Source organism: Aspergillus sclerotioniger, assembly GCF_003184525.1.
Source record: "Aspergillus sclerotioniger CBS 115572 chromosome Unknown BO94scaffold_19, whole genome shotgun sequence".
NCBI lineage: Eukaryota > Fungi > Ascomycota > Eurotiomycetes > Eurotiales > Aspergillaceae > Aspergillus > Aspergillus sclerotioniger.
The window spans coordinates 272334-286998 of record NW_020291009.1 but is presented as its reverse complement, the minus strand read 5'-3'; the positions used below and the strand labels follow the sequence as shown (position 1 = coordinate 286998).

The window sequence follows — 14665 nt, the reverse complement described above, 5'->3', positions numbered from 1 at the left end:
GGAGCGACATGGGAATCTATGTTGCGTCTCTTTCTTCACGGCATCCAATATTGAGATATTGTGTTGGTAAACAGAAAATATATCACATCTTGATCAACAATATGCAGGCTTCCATAGTCGCTTTTGGATGGCTTCGACATCTACAACAGGAGCGGTCGGTCTGATATATAAACTAGAACGCGAACCATAACATTGAAGTCACTCGAACGCGATGAAACAGAAAAAAGACGCGGGTTTTCACAGATGAGCTCTCGTTAACTGCTTGATTGAAAGGAGAAGGAAAAGAACAACCCTGGTAAGCGGATTTTTTTTTAAAAAAAATAAAAAAAAAGGCAAAAAGAAGAGAATAGTAGTTGTCCAGCCAAACTGCCAACTTCCCTGTAACGGGACGGTGTAATCTGGCGACGCCATCCCGGGGTGGAAATGTCTCTGCAGAATTTCTTCCCTCAAGGGTCACTTCCATTGCTTAGCGCCTTGTAGCATCGTGGATTACTCGCACGAGTACAACGACGACCCCGGGATTCGTACCAGGCACCGGTCCCGCTGGCAATTACCTAAGCAAGGTTATCGACTTAACGGCTGACCTCCCACTGGACTATCCGTGACAGATTTGAGAAAATTGCTTTATATGTAGCCCATAACCCATCCAAATTAACCATTCACTCTATATACTCCATATGACACGCAACCCCTAGGGTTATATCCCCCACGTTAAATGTAGGTCCATAACAACATATTGTTATCTGAGTCCTATATGGCGCTTTTTCCGCACTACTATCCGTTCAATGAATCAAATAGCAATGGTGCCTAAGAATGCCATCTTTCATTACTCCCCTCTTTCTAGTACTAATACAGGATCAAAGCAGAAAACACAGGTAATGGACGTTTGTATAAATAAACGAGTAGACACCCCCAATTGACCCAAAGTCAGGCTTACGGCTCAATAAACACCCTCGAAGGCGCTATTCTGTCCACAAACTTCGCTGAAGCAGCTAAGACGAGACAACCCACTACTTTCTAGAACCCCTGCACTTCTTCCTTCCGATGAGACCGCCCCAGCGCTTGCATCGACCAGAACAACAGTCGGCATGAAAAGAACATGTGTTCTTGTTTGGAGAGCATAGGCCGCCACGGCCGTCTTGACATGTGCCATTAAAGCAGGTATGAAAGCGAGAGCAGTCCACATTGGTTCCGCAGCCAGCGACACAATTACCCTTTTTGCAAACCTGACCCAGGTTGCAATGAAAATTTGTGTTGCAGGGGGGAGCTGCTAGGTCTTCCTGAGTGGAATCACCGACATCTTCGCGGCCGGCATCGCTGTTGCCATCATGATCGTCACGGCGCAGATTGGTGATCAAATTCTCGGGGGTATCTTCGCAGTAGGGCACAGAAATTTCGCGTCTGAGTCCTTGGGGAAGGACAGTGGCGAAGATTCCTCCGGTGAGCATAAGTATGGAGAGGACAGAGACAATCAGGATTGGGAGTTTAGGCATGGTGATTGTTGATACGACTATAGACTGGAGAAAGCCACGTCAGTTTAATCTTCTCGACATAGGCTGGACTGCTCTGCTATAGCCTGACAGCAAACATGCTGTAGCTAGTAGCCGAGCATGGGAAGACCGACCGATGGTTTCTCGGTTTGTAAGATGCGGATATCTTGAAGGGGTATCAAAGAAGTAAACGATGATAATCACGTTTGGCTGTTCACGGACAGCATGATGAAGCCAGATAATACATACTGATGGAAGTAAATAGGGCAGGCACTCCCGTTACTTTCTCTCATTCGGCAAGAACTCGGTTGGTAGGTACTATCAAGGATCTTAGGCCGAGAATGACAGCCTCAAAGGCCTTTAATGATATCAGATAGACCAACTGGAACAAACGTCATAGTAGATTCTCGGATTGGATATATGTGTCAACTGTTAGTATCGATAGCTTCACAGTTTGATGAGCTGCTCATCTCCGAGCCGAAATACAATCGACTCAAATCAATATTATCGACTTTTTTTTTCGCAGGTCCTCCCAAGTGGTGCTTGTTTTGTTTCATTTATTGGATCCAAATTTTCAGAGAGTCCAATATAATCACACCAGGGCAACGACTACAAATCATTCTGGTGTTGACTCGAGGAATCATTTTTGGTGGTGCTTGGATGTACTGGCATTGGGGATAGCGTATCAACCGGGGTGGGTTTCAGCAAGTCACATAAGTCTGACTCCCAGGAGATATATCTCGTGGGGTACAATCTGCAGCAAGCCATGTCACCCTGCTCTATGTAGCCTAAAGAATCGAACGCATTCCGATGGGGAGCCTTTCAAACGGTCACAGCAAGGGCAACAGCAAGGCAAGACAGTGGGAAATAGCCATTGCGGATCAGTGACCACAACCCATTTCATAAAAGTCGAAAGCCGTTTAGGTATAAAATGGCAATGAAAACCAGGATAGTAATACTGGTACCTACAGTACTGTTACTACTAGTAGTAAGTAGTTATAGAAAGCATTGAGACGATGGATTGGTTGCCTTCTCAGGCACCAATTGAATTGAGAGCCAAGCTTAGTCATGTAGTGTATAACTGCCCTCATAACAAGGGATGAATGGAGCCCAATGACGCTATATTTCGGGGACTACGGCGCATGGGATAAAGATGATGATGATATGTGCAAGTTCCCCGACCTTGTTTTCGACTAGTGAGAATTTGGAATGCCTGGCCAGTCTGGAGTCGATTGTTGCAGCCAACGCAGTGGCAAATTGGCGGCGTCCAGCCAATGTTACTCGCAAAAGTCGGAACGTCTCCGTCCAACAAGTGATTGTGATTCCCACCCCAGCGGATGAACCACCCTTTCATAAATTGAACCGATGCCCGAAACCGCCGATCATGTGAGGTTTGAGCGTTGTACATCCTGGCAAGCACCTCGCCCAGTCAAGGTCTCGCCATTGTCGCTTGACCACTTCATCCTATTTATTCTCCTGCCAGGGGCTTTTTGTTGTCTTGCGCCTGCGCGATTGGATTTGCCCGCCTGCCTTTTTGTCCCAACATGGCGCCGTTCCGCAACTTCTTGTCGAGAAAGTCCGCTGCCCCCAATGGCGGGGAAGTCAGTGCCGCTTCCAACGACAGCACGCTTAGCCATGTCTCACTTGAAACTCATGGTTCGACTTCCGTGAGCTTCAGGAAAAGTTCCGAAAATGAGCCACCCGAATATAAACTAAGTGGTATGGTTTTGGCTCTCCAATGGACCCTTACTCCGCTAACTCTCCTCTTGCCGCCAGTCGTCGACGCCAATGGAATCTACCATCCCGTATGTGAACCGGTTGCCTTGTTCAATCACATGGCAGCGTTAATTCGCATCCAGCCCAAATAGCTCACATGTCAATAGCCATCCCCTCCGGAGAAACCGGGCTTTTGGCGCAAGTACCCCGGCTCTCCTAGGTCTTCGCACCATCGCGACCTCGTAGATGAGAATGAACCCTTCTCGATATCTCGAGAATCATTCGATTCATATCGCCGGTCATTTGTGGGTACCCTTCCAGGACTTTTTCCGCATTCCCATCGCATAAAGTGACTTACATTGGCCCGCTAGGATATCTCCGCCCGGTCCCCCGTATGCTACTCCGATGCGATGCCGTCTCGGACATCGCTTGACTCTCGAGTTTCTCGCATGACATCACCACCATCTACGCTGTACACAGGCTTGGGCAAACAACCAGAAACCATGGAGGAAGAGCAATTCGAGGAGGTCGGGCTCGACGACGAAGAGGTCAAACCGAAGCGGAAGAGCATCTTCTCTCGATTCGGCGACTTTACGAGCGATTCCCAGAACTCCGGCACTTCCAAAACATCATCTCTCGGCTTTCACATCCCGGGCCGTAAGAGGGGACCAAGCACTGTGGGTTCAGAACTAGGCACTTTCAAAGCACCGCCGGCCAATGCGGAATCGGAGATGCAGGATGCGTGATACGAGTACGGGTGTGTAACTATATACTGGGTAATTCAATAATCTGTAGGCGTCTGGGGGGCACCATTGTGGGTTTTCATCCAATCACCCTCGACAACTGGTTGCTTGCGTGTTCGTGGCATGGTTTTGGCTTAATCGCATTGCGCGCTGTCAAAGGTAGTTTGTGATGCTTTTTCTTGATTCTCTTTTGATAAATCGATAGAGATTATTGCATGCTTTTTTTTGTATAAAATCAGAAGCAATAAATCAACAATGCGCCTGCTTTCAGTCCATCCCACCCACTTTATCTACTAACTACCGACGGAGTAAGGCCTTGTCAGACGTATCCCGCCTCCCCTTATCAGCATGCAAACCATGCAAACCCCACCCCGACCGCCCCAGGACGGGCCCGAAAAAAGAAAAAAGTTAAGAAAAAAAGTCCATTCTCCGGGACTGGCTGTTAGAAAGATCAAGCTAACCCGCGGGCGGCGTATTATCTTTTTTCATTTTTTCCCTCCGCCAGAGAAATTTGCACGATATCGCTTTCTTCGATCATCTACCCCCAGGGACAACAAACTCACCATGGTCGGGGTAAAGCGTCCAGTGGACGCCGGTGACGAGCGCAAGGGAAAGCGGACGAAGACGAAGACGCCAGTGTCCGTGCCCTCGAAGAAGTCCAAGTCGGCCCCCGTGAAGTCATCCAAGTCTGTGTCGAAGAAGAGCGACAAGTCCGCCAAGAAGGATAAGAAGTCTTCGAAGAAGAAGGTCCAGGAAGAGTCGGAGGATGATGAGGATGACTTTGATTTGGATGATGTTGAGGATTCGGAGATCGATGCCTTGGATAACGAGGAGGAGGATATCGCTATGGATGATGTCGAGGAGGATGCTGGTGAGGATGAGGAGGAGGAAGACACTGAGAAGCAGATCAAGTCTGCAGAGGCGTCGAGTATGATTGATCCTATCTTGTGGATGCTCTGAGAGGTTCTGGACTAACGTGGTTTTTTTTATCTGTTTAGATAAGTCGCGCGAATCACATGCGAAGCAAAAGGCCCTCCTGCTAGAGCGTAGGGCCGCCAAACCGAACGCTGACATGATCGGTCGCTCGAAGAAGCTGTGGGAGCAGCTGCGTCGCAAGTCACACGTTCCCCTCGAGGAGCGGAAGAAGCTCATCAAGGAGCTTTTCGAAATCATCACTGGACGTGTCAAGGACTTTGTTTTCAAGCACGACTCGGTCCGCGTTATCCAAACCGCCTTGAAATACGCCAACATGGAGCAACGGAAGATGATCGCCACGGAACTGAAGGGTAGCTACAACGAACTTGCGCAGAGCCGATATGCCAAGTTCCTGGTCGGAAAGTTGATCGTCCACGGTGATGCTGAGGTCCGCGATCTGATCGTTCCCGAGTTCTACGGACATGTCAAGAGACTCATCCGCCACCCTGAAGGATCCTGGATCCTTGATGATATCTACCGGACGGTGGCAACGAAGGAACAAAAAGCGAACCTTCTCCGCGAGTGGTACGGTCCGGAATTCGTCATCTTCAGGGATGACAAGAATGGACCCCCCTCCGCAGACCTTTCCAAGATCCTCGAGGAGCACCCGGAGAAGAGGGGCCCCATCATGCACTTCCTCCACGAACTCATCAACCAGCTGGTGCAGAAGAAGTCGTCCGGTTTCACTATCTTGCATGACGCCATGCTGCAGTACTACCTTAACACGAAGCCGGGCAGCTCCGAGGCCAACGAGTTCGTCGAGCTGCTCAAGGGCGATGAAGAGGGAGACTTGGTCAAGAACTTGGCTTTCACCAAGTCCGGCGCACGGGTGATTGCGTTGAGTCTGGCATACTCCAACGCCAAGGACCGCAAGCTCCTCACCCGTTTCTACAGAGATACCATCAAGATGATGGCTGGCGATCTTCACGGGCACATGGTTCTGTTGGCGGCATACGAAGTTATTGATGACACCAAGCTCACATCCAAGTTGGTTTTCCCGGAACTCTTCAACCAAGGAATGGACGCCGAGGCTCGGAACGAAGAGCTGCTCTACCAGGTCACCGACCTGACCGCACGTATCCCCATCCTGTACCCATTCGCCGGAGACCGGGTCAAGTGGCTTCTGCCCGACGGTGACCACGAGCTTTTGAAGGAGATCCGTGAAATCCGGAAGGAAACCTCGAAGAAAGAGCCGGAGCTTCGCCGACAGGAGCTGGTCAAGGCTGCTTCGCCGACTCTGCTCGAGTTCATTGCCGCCCGTGCGGATTCTCTCCTCGAGACAAGTTTCGGGTGCCAGTTCATCTCGGAGGTGCTGTTCGACGCCGACGGAGACAAGAGCGCCGCCTTGGCCGCTGTGGCCGTTGCCGCCAAATCCAAGGCTGACACTAAGGACGCCCCGTTCGTGGGCCGGTTGCTCAAGTCTCTCGTTCAGGGTGGACGATTCAACCCTGCGGAGAAGAAGGTCGAGAAGGTGCAGCCACCGCTCGACTTCCACGGTCTCTTGTACGAGCAGATCCAGGAAGAGACCATGTCGTGGGCCACGGGATCCAACGTGTTCGTTGTGGTGGCCCTTGCGGAGTCGGACGACTTCGCGAAGAAGGCCGAGCTGCTGAAGACGCTGAAGAAGGGCAAGAAGGCCCTGGAGAAGGCGTCGTCGGAGGCCGGTAAGGATGGCAAGAAGGGCAGCCCGGTCAGCAGCGGCGCGAAATTGCTACTGGAGAAGATCCGGTAGAAGAAGTTGACATCGAATCCTACAACGGACAGGACATTGTAATATTGGCTGGGGGTTTCTGCAAAAGCATCCATTACTCGACGAAGGTGTTCATTGGATTTTTCTTTTCTTTAATCATTTTTCCATATGTGATATCTCCATCTGTACAGGGTCTGTGATAGACATGGGGCCAATGAGTCAGAAAAAGCATTTGAGAGTTACTCATGACTACTACCTATCTACTATCTACTATCTACCTATCTATTTTGGTGGTGACGAAACACCCGTAGTGGGGACGTAGCCTATTTCTATTATTATTATAGGGTCATCATATAGACAGAGAAGAGATAGTGTAGACTGTAGCTCCAAAAATCGTGACACCGAGCAGACACCGAATCCCTCCCTCCCTTCCTCCCCCTGAGTGCCAGCAGGAAGGCCCCAAGATCCTGAAACTGCATATCGATAATTAACTTTTTGCCTCGTTGTCAAGAAGGCCGCCTGCAGAGAACCTGTCAGTTTCTATCTACTCTCCAGTGTTCCCCGATGCAGGTCGGGCAACCAGCCCACGGGGGAGGCTGTTTCAAGTTTCAGATATCACTTTCAGGGGGGGGAGAAAACACTGAAGAGAAAGCTCGGGACATGGTTTATGCTAGGTGCAAGGACTTAAATTAGTCTGGTTGGATGGGGACTGGGGGGGTTTGTTCCATGGTGCAGTTATATTAGGTTGGTCCGATCGTTAAATGACGATCTCCGGCCACAGCTTGAGTTTTTGGGGCGCTCGGCTGTGAAATGATGGTTCAGGAACCGGACTGGACTGGACTGGACTGGACTGGACTGGGCCTGTTGATGATAATGCGAATGAAAAGATGAAAGATGAGAGGATGTTCATACCTGATTTCATACAGGGTATCTAGTGGAATGTAGGGAATGGGGAAAATCTGTCGGTAGCCGGGAGAACAATGTTACTTGTTGTTCCTGGTGGTGCCCCTGGACGTGGTGGTGTTCTTAGTTGTCTTGTTTCACATTGCACCCCCCCCCCCCCCCGTTTTGCTCCATTCCGATCAATCTAATGGATTTGGACCAATAACCCGCCCCTCTCTTCTGACTTTGGAGGTTCTTATCGTCCACATCAACGGTTGGGGATCTCCAGTGACGGCACTGATCCCTGCCTGTTTGGGGCTGGTAGAGGAGGTTACTTAGACGAAAGGATTGACAATGAAGAAAGAAAAGAAAAAAAAAAATAAAATAAAGGAAAAGAAAAAAAAAGGGACCAGAATGGCAGCCCGACGGACTGGAATCTCGCAAGCCCAGATTTGGCCCCCCCGAACAAGTCAGTCAGCTCAGCTGCAACTCGACTTGTTGCATCGGATCAAGTGAGGATTATTATTCCTTCTCGTTCTGCTTTCCTCTCCAATCCCATTTTTCCTTTCCTTTTTTTTTGCTTCTTCTTCCTTCCTTCGATGCTTTTAATAGTTAATGCTTAATCCTAATCTCTTAATTTCTAATCCCCTGGCCTTTGTTGCACGCCCTGCACATCTTCTGATTTGATTAGGGTGCAGCTCTCTGTCTCAGATTGGCTTTGCGACTGCATCGCCATAGCAGATCCCCTCTTGTGCAGCCACCACACTGACCTTCATCCCTTCCATCCTGGCTGAACCTGCAGGCCCAGACCTCTCAAGCGGAACCGGACAAGTCTTCCCCTGGTTGCAGATGGCCTGGGTCTGAGCGGCGGTGCCTGTCGTGTACTGGAGATCATTGACTGCGGGCCTCAACAGCTAGATAGAGCCCGTATAAGCATGCTGGCCACCGCGTCCGCCACGGAGGATGCTGGACATTCCCATCGTCCACCTCCTCCTCCGCTTCCCCCGTCGCCGACCTTATCCAATCCCGATATGATCCTACCGTTCGACCGTAACGAGCGCGATTCCTCCACTCCGTCCCCGCCGTTCAACCTCCCTCCCTTGTCCAGCCTCCAGTCCTTTTACGAGAACCGGACAGCGTCAGATGATGTCGGGGACCAGGCTCGAGGAATTGCCCTCTCATATGGCACTCGACCCCAGAAGATAGGCTTCTCGCGTCGCACGTGGCTGACCGAGAGTCAGGATGCTAGTCGTCGGCTGTCGGACATCGGGGAGGAAGACAGTATCTCATCGTCACCTGCGCACTCCAGGACATTACAGTTCATGTCGCAGGCGGGTCGGATGACCGGCTCGCCTGTTTCGCAACGCGAGACGGCTGACGCGGAGGCTAGGGAAATGGCGGCGTGGAGCAGCTCGTCTAGTTCGACAATTAGTGGTGCTAGCGATTTGTCGCAAGACGCCACTAAAGGCCGCCAGGAGAGTCGTGGTGTTGCGCAAAATCCTTACCAGGTCACTGAAGGGGTGCGGTCTGCGATTGAGAATTTGGAGGGGAATGGTTCGACGTCGAGTCTAATGGCGACTACGGAGGAAGGCGGATCCGGTGTGGAGCTGTCATCGGCTGTTTTGAGCACGGAGGCTGAAAGGATTCTAGAAAATGCGAAAAAGCGCCTTACGGTATGTTGACACGATGAATCGCGCGTTTTCAGATACAACAAGTGACTGACTACTGACGTTGTAGCTCATGGAGGGCAATCTGAGTCGGGCCCGTACATCAATGCGCTCATCCCCGTCGCTTTCGGCATCGCCAACGCCATCTGTTGGTCACCAAACGCTGGGACTTGGCCAGCCAGTCGGTGGCTTGTACCAATCCATCTCTCGTGCTGACCGCAGAGGCCCGAACCAGCGTCCACGTGCAACCTATACATCCTCGCAGGATGCGATCAATAACGGACACTCTCGGGTGTACAGTGAAACCCAACTACCGTCCACAGCGCAGTCGAGTCTTCCCGCCGTTGAGCCCGACCTATCCCGGTCGGTCAGCGCTCTAGGCTCGACTACTGCGCCGAGCCTGAATCATGATGAACGAAGCTTTCGTTACGACCCGACCCGCGCATATCTTACCCATCGTGCGTCCGTATCGTCGATGCAAAGGCCTCAGACCCGTGCCTCACCTCCAGCCTTGAATAAGCGAGCCGCTTCCGAGTCGCCCAAAGGCTTAGGCATTTCCCGGGAAGAACACGAAAATGAATACTATGGGGTGAACGGACATGGTGCGGCCTATCCCACTTACGACCCTCCTTCCCGATCTCAGTCGCAACTGCAGGTGCGGGATCTCCAGGATCAGATGAAGGGCCTGCACATCAAGATATCTAGCCTGAAGGTCAAAGCCCAGGAGGATAATCTGCGTCGACGTAGCCTGCAAAGCCTACGGACCCCGAGCCCTCTCGCCGCAGCGGATCTGACCACAGCGGACCAGTGGTTTCCCAGTGCGGTGGACCTGAAAGAGCGTCGGAGCAACACCAATATCAGTGCTGGGAATGGGCGGGCTGCTGGGTATACTCAAGACAATCGGTACAGCGGCGACTATGGCGGCGCGAGGTATGAGTCTGAGGCGGGGGCTGGCCGTTACACAAAGCGAGAGCCGGCTTATCAACCGGCGTCGCATGCTGACCCGGCCCATCGGGCCTACGAATCTAGAGACCATGATGATGGGCAATCGGAGGCTGGAACTCTCTATGAGGACGCAGAGGAGGGTGAATACGAGCTTGACAGTCCCTCGAATCCCGAGTTTGACCGCCAGGCCTTGAATGAAATGTTGCGCGAGCCCGTGGACGAGGAGTTTGATGATTCGTTGGAGTCTTTCCCAGCGGTGCCTCAAAGCCTTGAGGATACGCCTCATGAGGAACGGGAGGATGCTTTTGACTATGAGAATTTTATTTTGCATAGTGCTCTGGGTAACTACACGCAGGCTCGACTGCGACGGGAGAGCAATGTTTCGACCTCGTCGGTGGAAACCACGCGGCCAATTGACCACCACGCCGCCCGCCACTCACGGGCCAACAGTACAACTTCCCTGTCCACCGTGGCGACATTTGCAACGGCTACTGAAGGCGATCGCGATGATCTTGAGAGTGTCCTTTACTGGGACCGGAAGTTCAATGATGGTAAGACCTCCGAAGGAATCCTACCAGGCGCAGATGACTAACACGCGATAGAACTGCGCAACAACCATCCTTCCGATGTGGACATGAGAGAGTCGAATGGCACTGATCCAGACGCCCAAGGAACTCCCCGCGCCATGCGCCGGCAACCCAGTCGCCGGAATCAAGGTAGCCTCTTTCCCGACGCCGGACTGGCTCCGCGGCGATCCGATTCTGCAACCACCGGGTCTACCACGCCAACTTCTCTGGTGTCCTCTCTTGTGTCTACTGTGCGCGCAGCATCTAGCCCTCACCCGAGTGCGACAGCGAAGGGAAACATGGGATTAAACGATGACGATACACGTCTCTTGGAGCAGCTGTTCCAGAGTCTGGGGAATGTTTGTTTGGATTTGCAGAACATCACCACCTCGGAGAATCCGGATTTCAAAGAGGTGCGATTGCTGAGGCGGCGGTTGGATGCGGCGCGACGCGTGCTTGATGGGGAGCTGGATACGTAGATGTAAATAACTGTGCTTGTGGCGTTTGTTGATGAGGCAGTCTGGGCGAAAGCCTTTGCTATGATACCCCGACTTTCGATTTAGCCATTGCATGGACTTGTTTATGTGTGTATATAGTTCATTGAACTGCATTGATACCAACAACATAACAACAAAATGGAGCAAAGAAGAGGGAGTAAAAGAACACTGATAAGGCTACCCGATAAGGACCCCCGCCCCCGCGCACGTGTTGGCGACGCGCCGCGTGAAGCCAATCGCATTGCCAGTCGCATCGCCAGCATGACCCTGTCATACCTCCGTGTTAATTCAGGTTGATTCAATCCAGTCTAGTGAGTCGCCTGCTCCGTTGGGTGCATCTACACTGCATGACCCAGTGCCTAGACTAACACTTAGCCCAGATCCAGTCCCAGAACCAGACCTTCCATCATTTACCTCATTTCGATTTCTCAGCGACCTGGATAGACAGCAAATCCATAGCCACACCGTGTTGTGAATAGCAAGCCGCTCCTGGGGATTGTATCCCCCGTATCGAAAGCAACCCAACAAGTCAATAGCGAAGAAGTCGCCGACTGCGACGCAGCAACCTTGCGCCAAGGCGGGGTGTTAATTTCCACGCCAGAATCTTCGCGAATAAGAGAAACGAGATCAGAGAAGGCATCAAAGTGGCCATGCCTCCTCCCTCGAGACGTCTTCTGATCTTCCAGGAGGCGCGCAATCCCCAAAATTCAGCCGAGCTGGTGTACGTGCCTGTCAACAAACTGGGTCTGCCTATTTGCGGCAGTGGACCGGAGTTGCCGTCCATCTTGGAGCTGCCGTTGCGGATCTTGAGGGCGTTTACGGATATCTTCAATCAGCCGAAGTATAAGGGATGGTGAGTGATGGTCTTTGTCGTGTATGTTTGTTCACGTATCGTGGATGCTGACAGTGATATGGGTGTAGGGCGTTGGTAGGAGCCGGGCCATATCATGACACTTCAGAGGAAGGGAAGTATTATGCGGTGGTGCTGGAGCAGGTGCAGGATTTGGCGGTGGTTTAGCTAGTGATGATGCCGATGATGATGTATGGATGGTATGCTTTTTTCGTGTTGTATGATCATGATGATGTGATGCCTTTCACCCCCCCCTTCCTTTTTATTTTTTTTTCTTTCGCTTCTTCCCTCTTGTTTTTTTTTTGATGAACGTTACTCTATACCCTGGTTTTGGATGTGGGTGGCCTTTGTGTTACATCATTTTACATTTCACTTGTAATCAAGGAGGTCGTATCGGAGGTCTCATCCATTTACTTTGATTGTTACCTGTCCACTGGATGGTTTTTCATGGTGAGTTCCGTGGCCAGTCAGTCAATAAATCTACAAGCTGCGAGAAACTCGGTGTCAGTACTTCCTTCGGGATTTCACATCCAGACATTCACTTGTTATTGTTCCCTCAACTGTCTAGTTGATTACTGACCTTATAAGGGTGCCCATCTCCCATCTCCCATCTCCCATCTCCCATCTCCCCCCCCCCCCCCCCCTCTTCATCCCTCATCTCTCTCCCGCCTGGTTTCCTCCTCATCCTCGCTTTTTGTCCTCAACCTCTTCTTTTTCTGGATAGCTGTTCTCGAAACTCTTCCTGCCACATCGTACTTGACTTGAAGCAGTCATCATCATGGTCAGATCTTTCTTTCAACTTTCTGGTGGCCAAGTATATACTGACGACTGATTAGGCGCCCAAGATCCTCCTTCTTTATGAGAGAGATGATAACCGTTACTGGTTCGCCAACGCCCCGGGCCTGGCCATAGCAGAAGGATCTCCTCTCGCAGATCTGTCCGATAAATATCTCATCTATGAGTCCGACTTGCTCCTCGCCGTCTCAAACACCATGGACGGGGACTTGGTACCCAAGCACCAGTAAGTTGTGGTTTCTTTATCTCTCATTCCAGACTGAAATCGCTTGTCACCGCATGAGACCAACACTGACGGGTCATAGCAACTATCTGGCTAGTTACAAGATAGATGAAACCTATTACGTCCTCCTTGAGAGGATGCCACACCAAGACATCCTGACTCCCCTGACCCCCCTCTCCTCATGCGTCTCGGAAACTCTTGGGGTGAGATCTGTGCACTCGATTGGGGATAACAGACGCGGCCGTCCTTTGGACTCCATCACCGTTGGTGACAATGGCCATGGTGCTGAGCCCATGCGTTCAGGCTGGTCAACCCCGTCTGTGCCCGCCCGCAGCGATGGAAACGCTTCTGTGGGCCAGAGCCATTGGACCAACAAGGACGAGCCTACACTCCATGGCTGGGAGACTCCCCCTCAGACAGCTAAAAGCGACAGAGGATTTCCTTCGATCGCATACTCGGATTGTTCCGCCCCCACACAAACCGCCCGCAGCAATGATAACGCCTCTGCGGATGGTTGGGATATTAAGGACACATCCGCGCATGCTGGCTGGGACTTCGAGCTCGCTAATAGCGACGACGGGCGTGCCTCTACCTCCAACTCTGGATGGATTACTTACCCACAGACAGCGAACAGCGAGAACAACGCCCCTGTATCTCACTATGATGCCAACGAAGACGTCGAGCTCAGAAATGAACAATCAACTAATGAGCGCGGAACCATGGCCCCCTCTCCTCTCATCACCGACCAGGCCATTGGCAACGACAACCAGAGTGGCAAGAACGACGCCAAAGACGATACCAACGTCAATGCCACCATGGCACACAAGGACTCCGTCCGCTCCGCGACCAGCTTCGCTGCAAAGGTCGCTCGTGCCGGCGACGGCCTAAAAGGGAAGATGCCAAATTTTGCCAAAAGCCCCTGCTATGGCTACCCTAAGTCCCCTTACCCCCACCAGCCCGCTCCATACTGGTCCTATCCCCAGAATGACACCTACTCTTTCTCCATCCATGAGGGATTGTCATTTCCTCGTTCCAATGCTGTCCCATGTTACTACGAACCTTTGCACCCATACGACTGCTATGTCAGTGGCGAGGTCATTCCCCCCTGGCAGGATCCTCGCCGTCACACACTTATGGCATTCGACCAGCTTCCCAGACACCCTGCCTACTTGCCTTCCATGGCTGTCGCGCCCCCGAAATGCCCCCTTTCCCCTCTCACTATCCCCCGTACTGGTCGTCCAGTGAGTCCCACCTTTACTAGGACTACCGTTCCCCCCGTGGATCCTGTGCCTCCCTATGATGGCCACTGGTGAACATTGACACAATGTACCACTACTCTTCCTTGTATCTGTTCTATTTTCTACACAGGGAGGTCATCTCACGAACCAATTTACTTGACATCGGAAGTTTTGCTATGATCCTGTTCTTTCATCTTTGACACATCTGCTTAATTACTTATTTGATTTATTGGTACTGCACACACTCGTCATACTATGTTCTACTCTTTCGTTACTACTTTGATCTTTTGACTCTACTCTGCGTTATCTCACTTGACCTCGTCATTAATTTAGTTGGTTCCCCACCCCCCCCCCTCGATTGAAATGCTTAAGAATACCAAGGTTTAGT

At 51.5% G+C, this 14665-nt stretch overlaps 7 protein-coding genes across 7 annotated transcripts; 5 read left to right on the top strand and 2 right to left on the bottom strand.

Annotated features, from left to right (window-relative positions):
* Window positions 1–40: 40 nt before the first annotated feature.
* On the bottom strand, window positions 41–605 carry BO94DRAFT_119776 (uncharacterized protein). Its single transcript, XM_025605568.1, has one exon. It carries the CDS (start codon window positions 461–463, stop codon window positions 173–175), a length of 291 nt encoding a protein of 96 aa, XP_025465935.1. The 5' UTR covers window positions 464–605; the 3' UTR covers window positions 41–172.
* A 389-nt stretch (window positions 606–994) lies between these two features.
* Window positions 995–1493, bottom strand: BO94DRAFT_599612 (uncharacterized protein; the record flags this gene model as incomplete). Its single annotated transcript, XM_025616328.1, has 1 exon — window positions 995–1493. The coding sequence occupies one exon, from the start codon at window positions 1491–1493 to the stop codon at window positions 1011–1013; it is 483 nt and encodes a 160-aa protein (XP_025465934.1). The 3' UTR covers window positions 995–1010.
* Window positions 1494–2689: 1196 nt separating this feature from the next.
* BO94DRAFT_536628 (uncharacterized protein) lies at window positions 2690–4211 on the top strand. Its single transcript, XM_025612059.1, has 4 exons — window positions 2690–3209; window positions 3267–3295; window positions 3374–3511; window positions 3578–4211. Exons 1-4 carry the CDS (start codon window positions 3035–3037, stop codon window positions 3950–3952), a joined length of 717 nt encoding a protein of 238 aa, XP_025465933.1. The 5' UTR covers window positions 2690–3034; the 3' UTR covers window positions 3953–4211.
* Window positions 4212–4378: 167 nt separating this feature from the next.
* BO94DRAFT_519759 (uncharacterized protein) lies at window positions 4379–6898 on the top strand. The gene is made up of 2 exons (XM_025610086.1): window positions 4379–4877; window positions 4948–6898. Exons 1-2 carry the CDS (start codon window positions 4514–4516, stop codon window positions 6654–6656), a joined length of 2073 nt encoding a protein of 690 aa, XP_025465932.1. The 5' UTR covers window positions 4379–4513; the 3' UTR covers window positions 6657–6898.
* Window positions 6899–8042: 1144 nt separating this feature from the next.
* Window positions 8043–11300, top strand: BO94DRAFT_495339 (uncharacterized protein). The gene is made up of 3 exons (XM_025609259.1): window positions 8043–9169; window positions 9234–10659; window positions 10711–11300. The coding sequence occupies exons 1-3, from the start codon at window positions 8432–8434 to the stop codon at window positions 11151–11153; spliced, it is 2607 nt and encodes an 868-aa protein (XP_025465931.1). The 5' UTR covers window positions 8043–8431; the 3' UTR covers window positions 11154–11300.
* Window positions 11301–11436: 136 nt separating this feature from the next.
* Window positions 11437–12452, top strand: BO94DRAFT_495336 (uncharacterized protein). The gene is made up of 3 exons (XM_025609258.1): window positions 11437–11482; window positions 11552–12024; window positions 12093–12452. The coding sequence occupies exons 2-3, from the start codon at window positions 11822–11824 to the stop codon at window positions 12187–12189; spliced, it is 300 nt and encodes a 99-aa protein (XP_025465930.1). The 5' UTR covers window positions 11437–11482; window positions 11552–11821; the 3' UTR covers window positions 12190–12452.
* A 347-nt stretch (window positions 12453–12799) lies between these two features.
* BO94DRAFT_547639 (uncharacterized protein) lies at window positions 12800–14352 on the top strand (the record flags this gene model as incomplete). The annotated part of the gene is made up of 3 exons (XM_025613341.1): window positions 12800–12802; window positions 12858–13042; window positions 13122–14352. The coding sequence occupies 3 exons, from the start codon at window positions 12800–12802 to the stop codon at window positions 14350–14352; spliced, it is 1419 nt and encodes a 472-aa protein (XP_025465929.1).
* Between the last annotated feature and the right edge of the window lie 313 nt (window positions 14353–14665).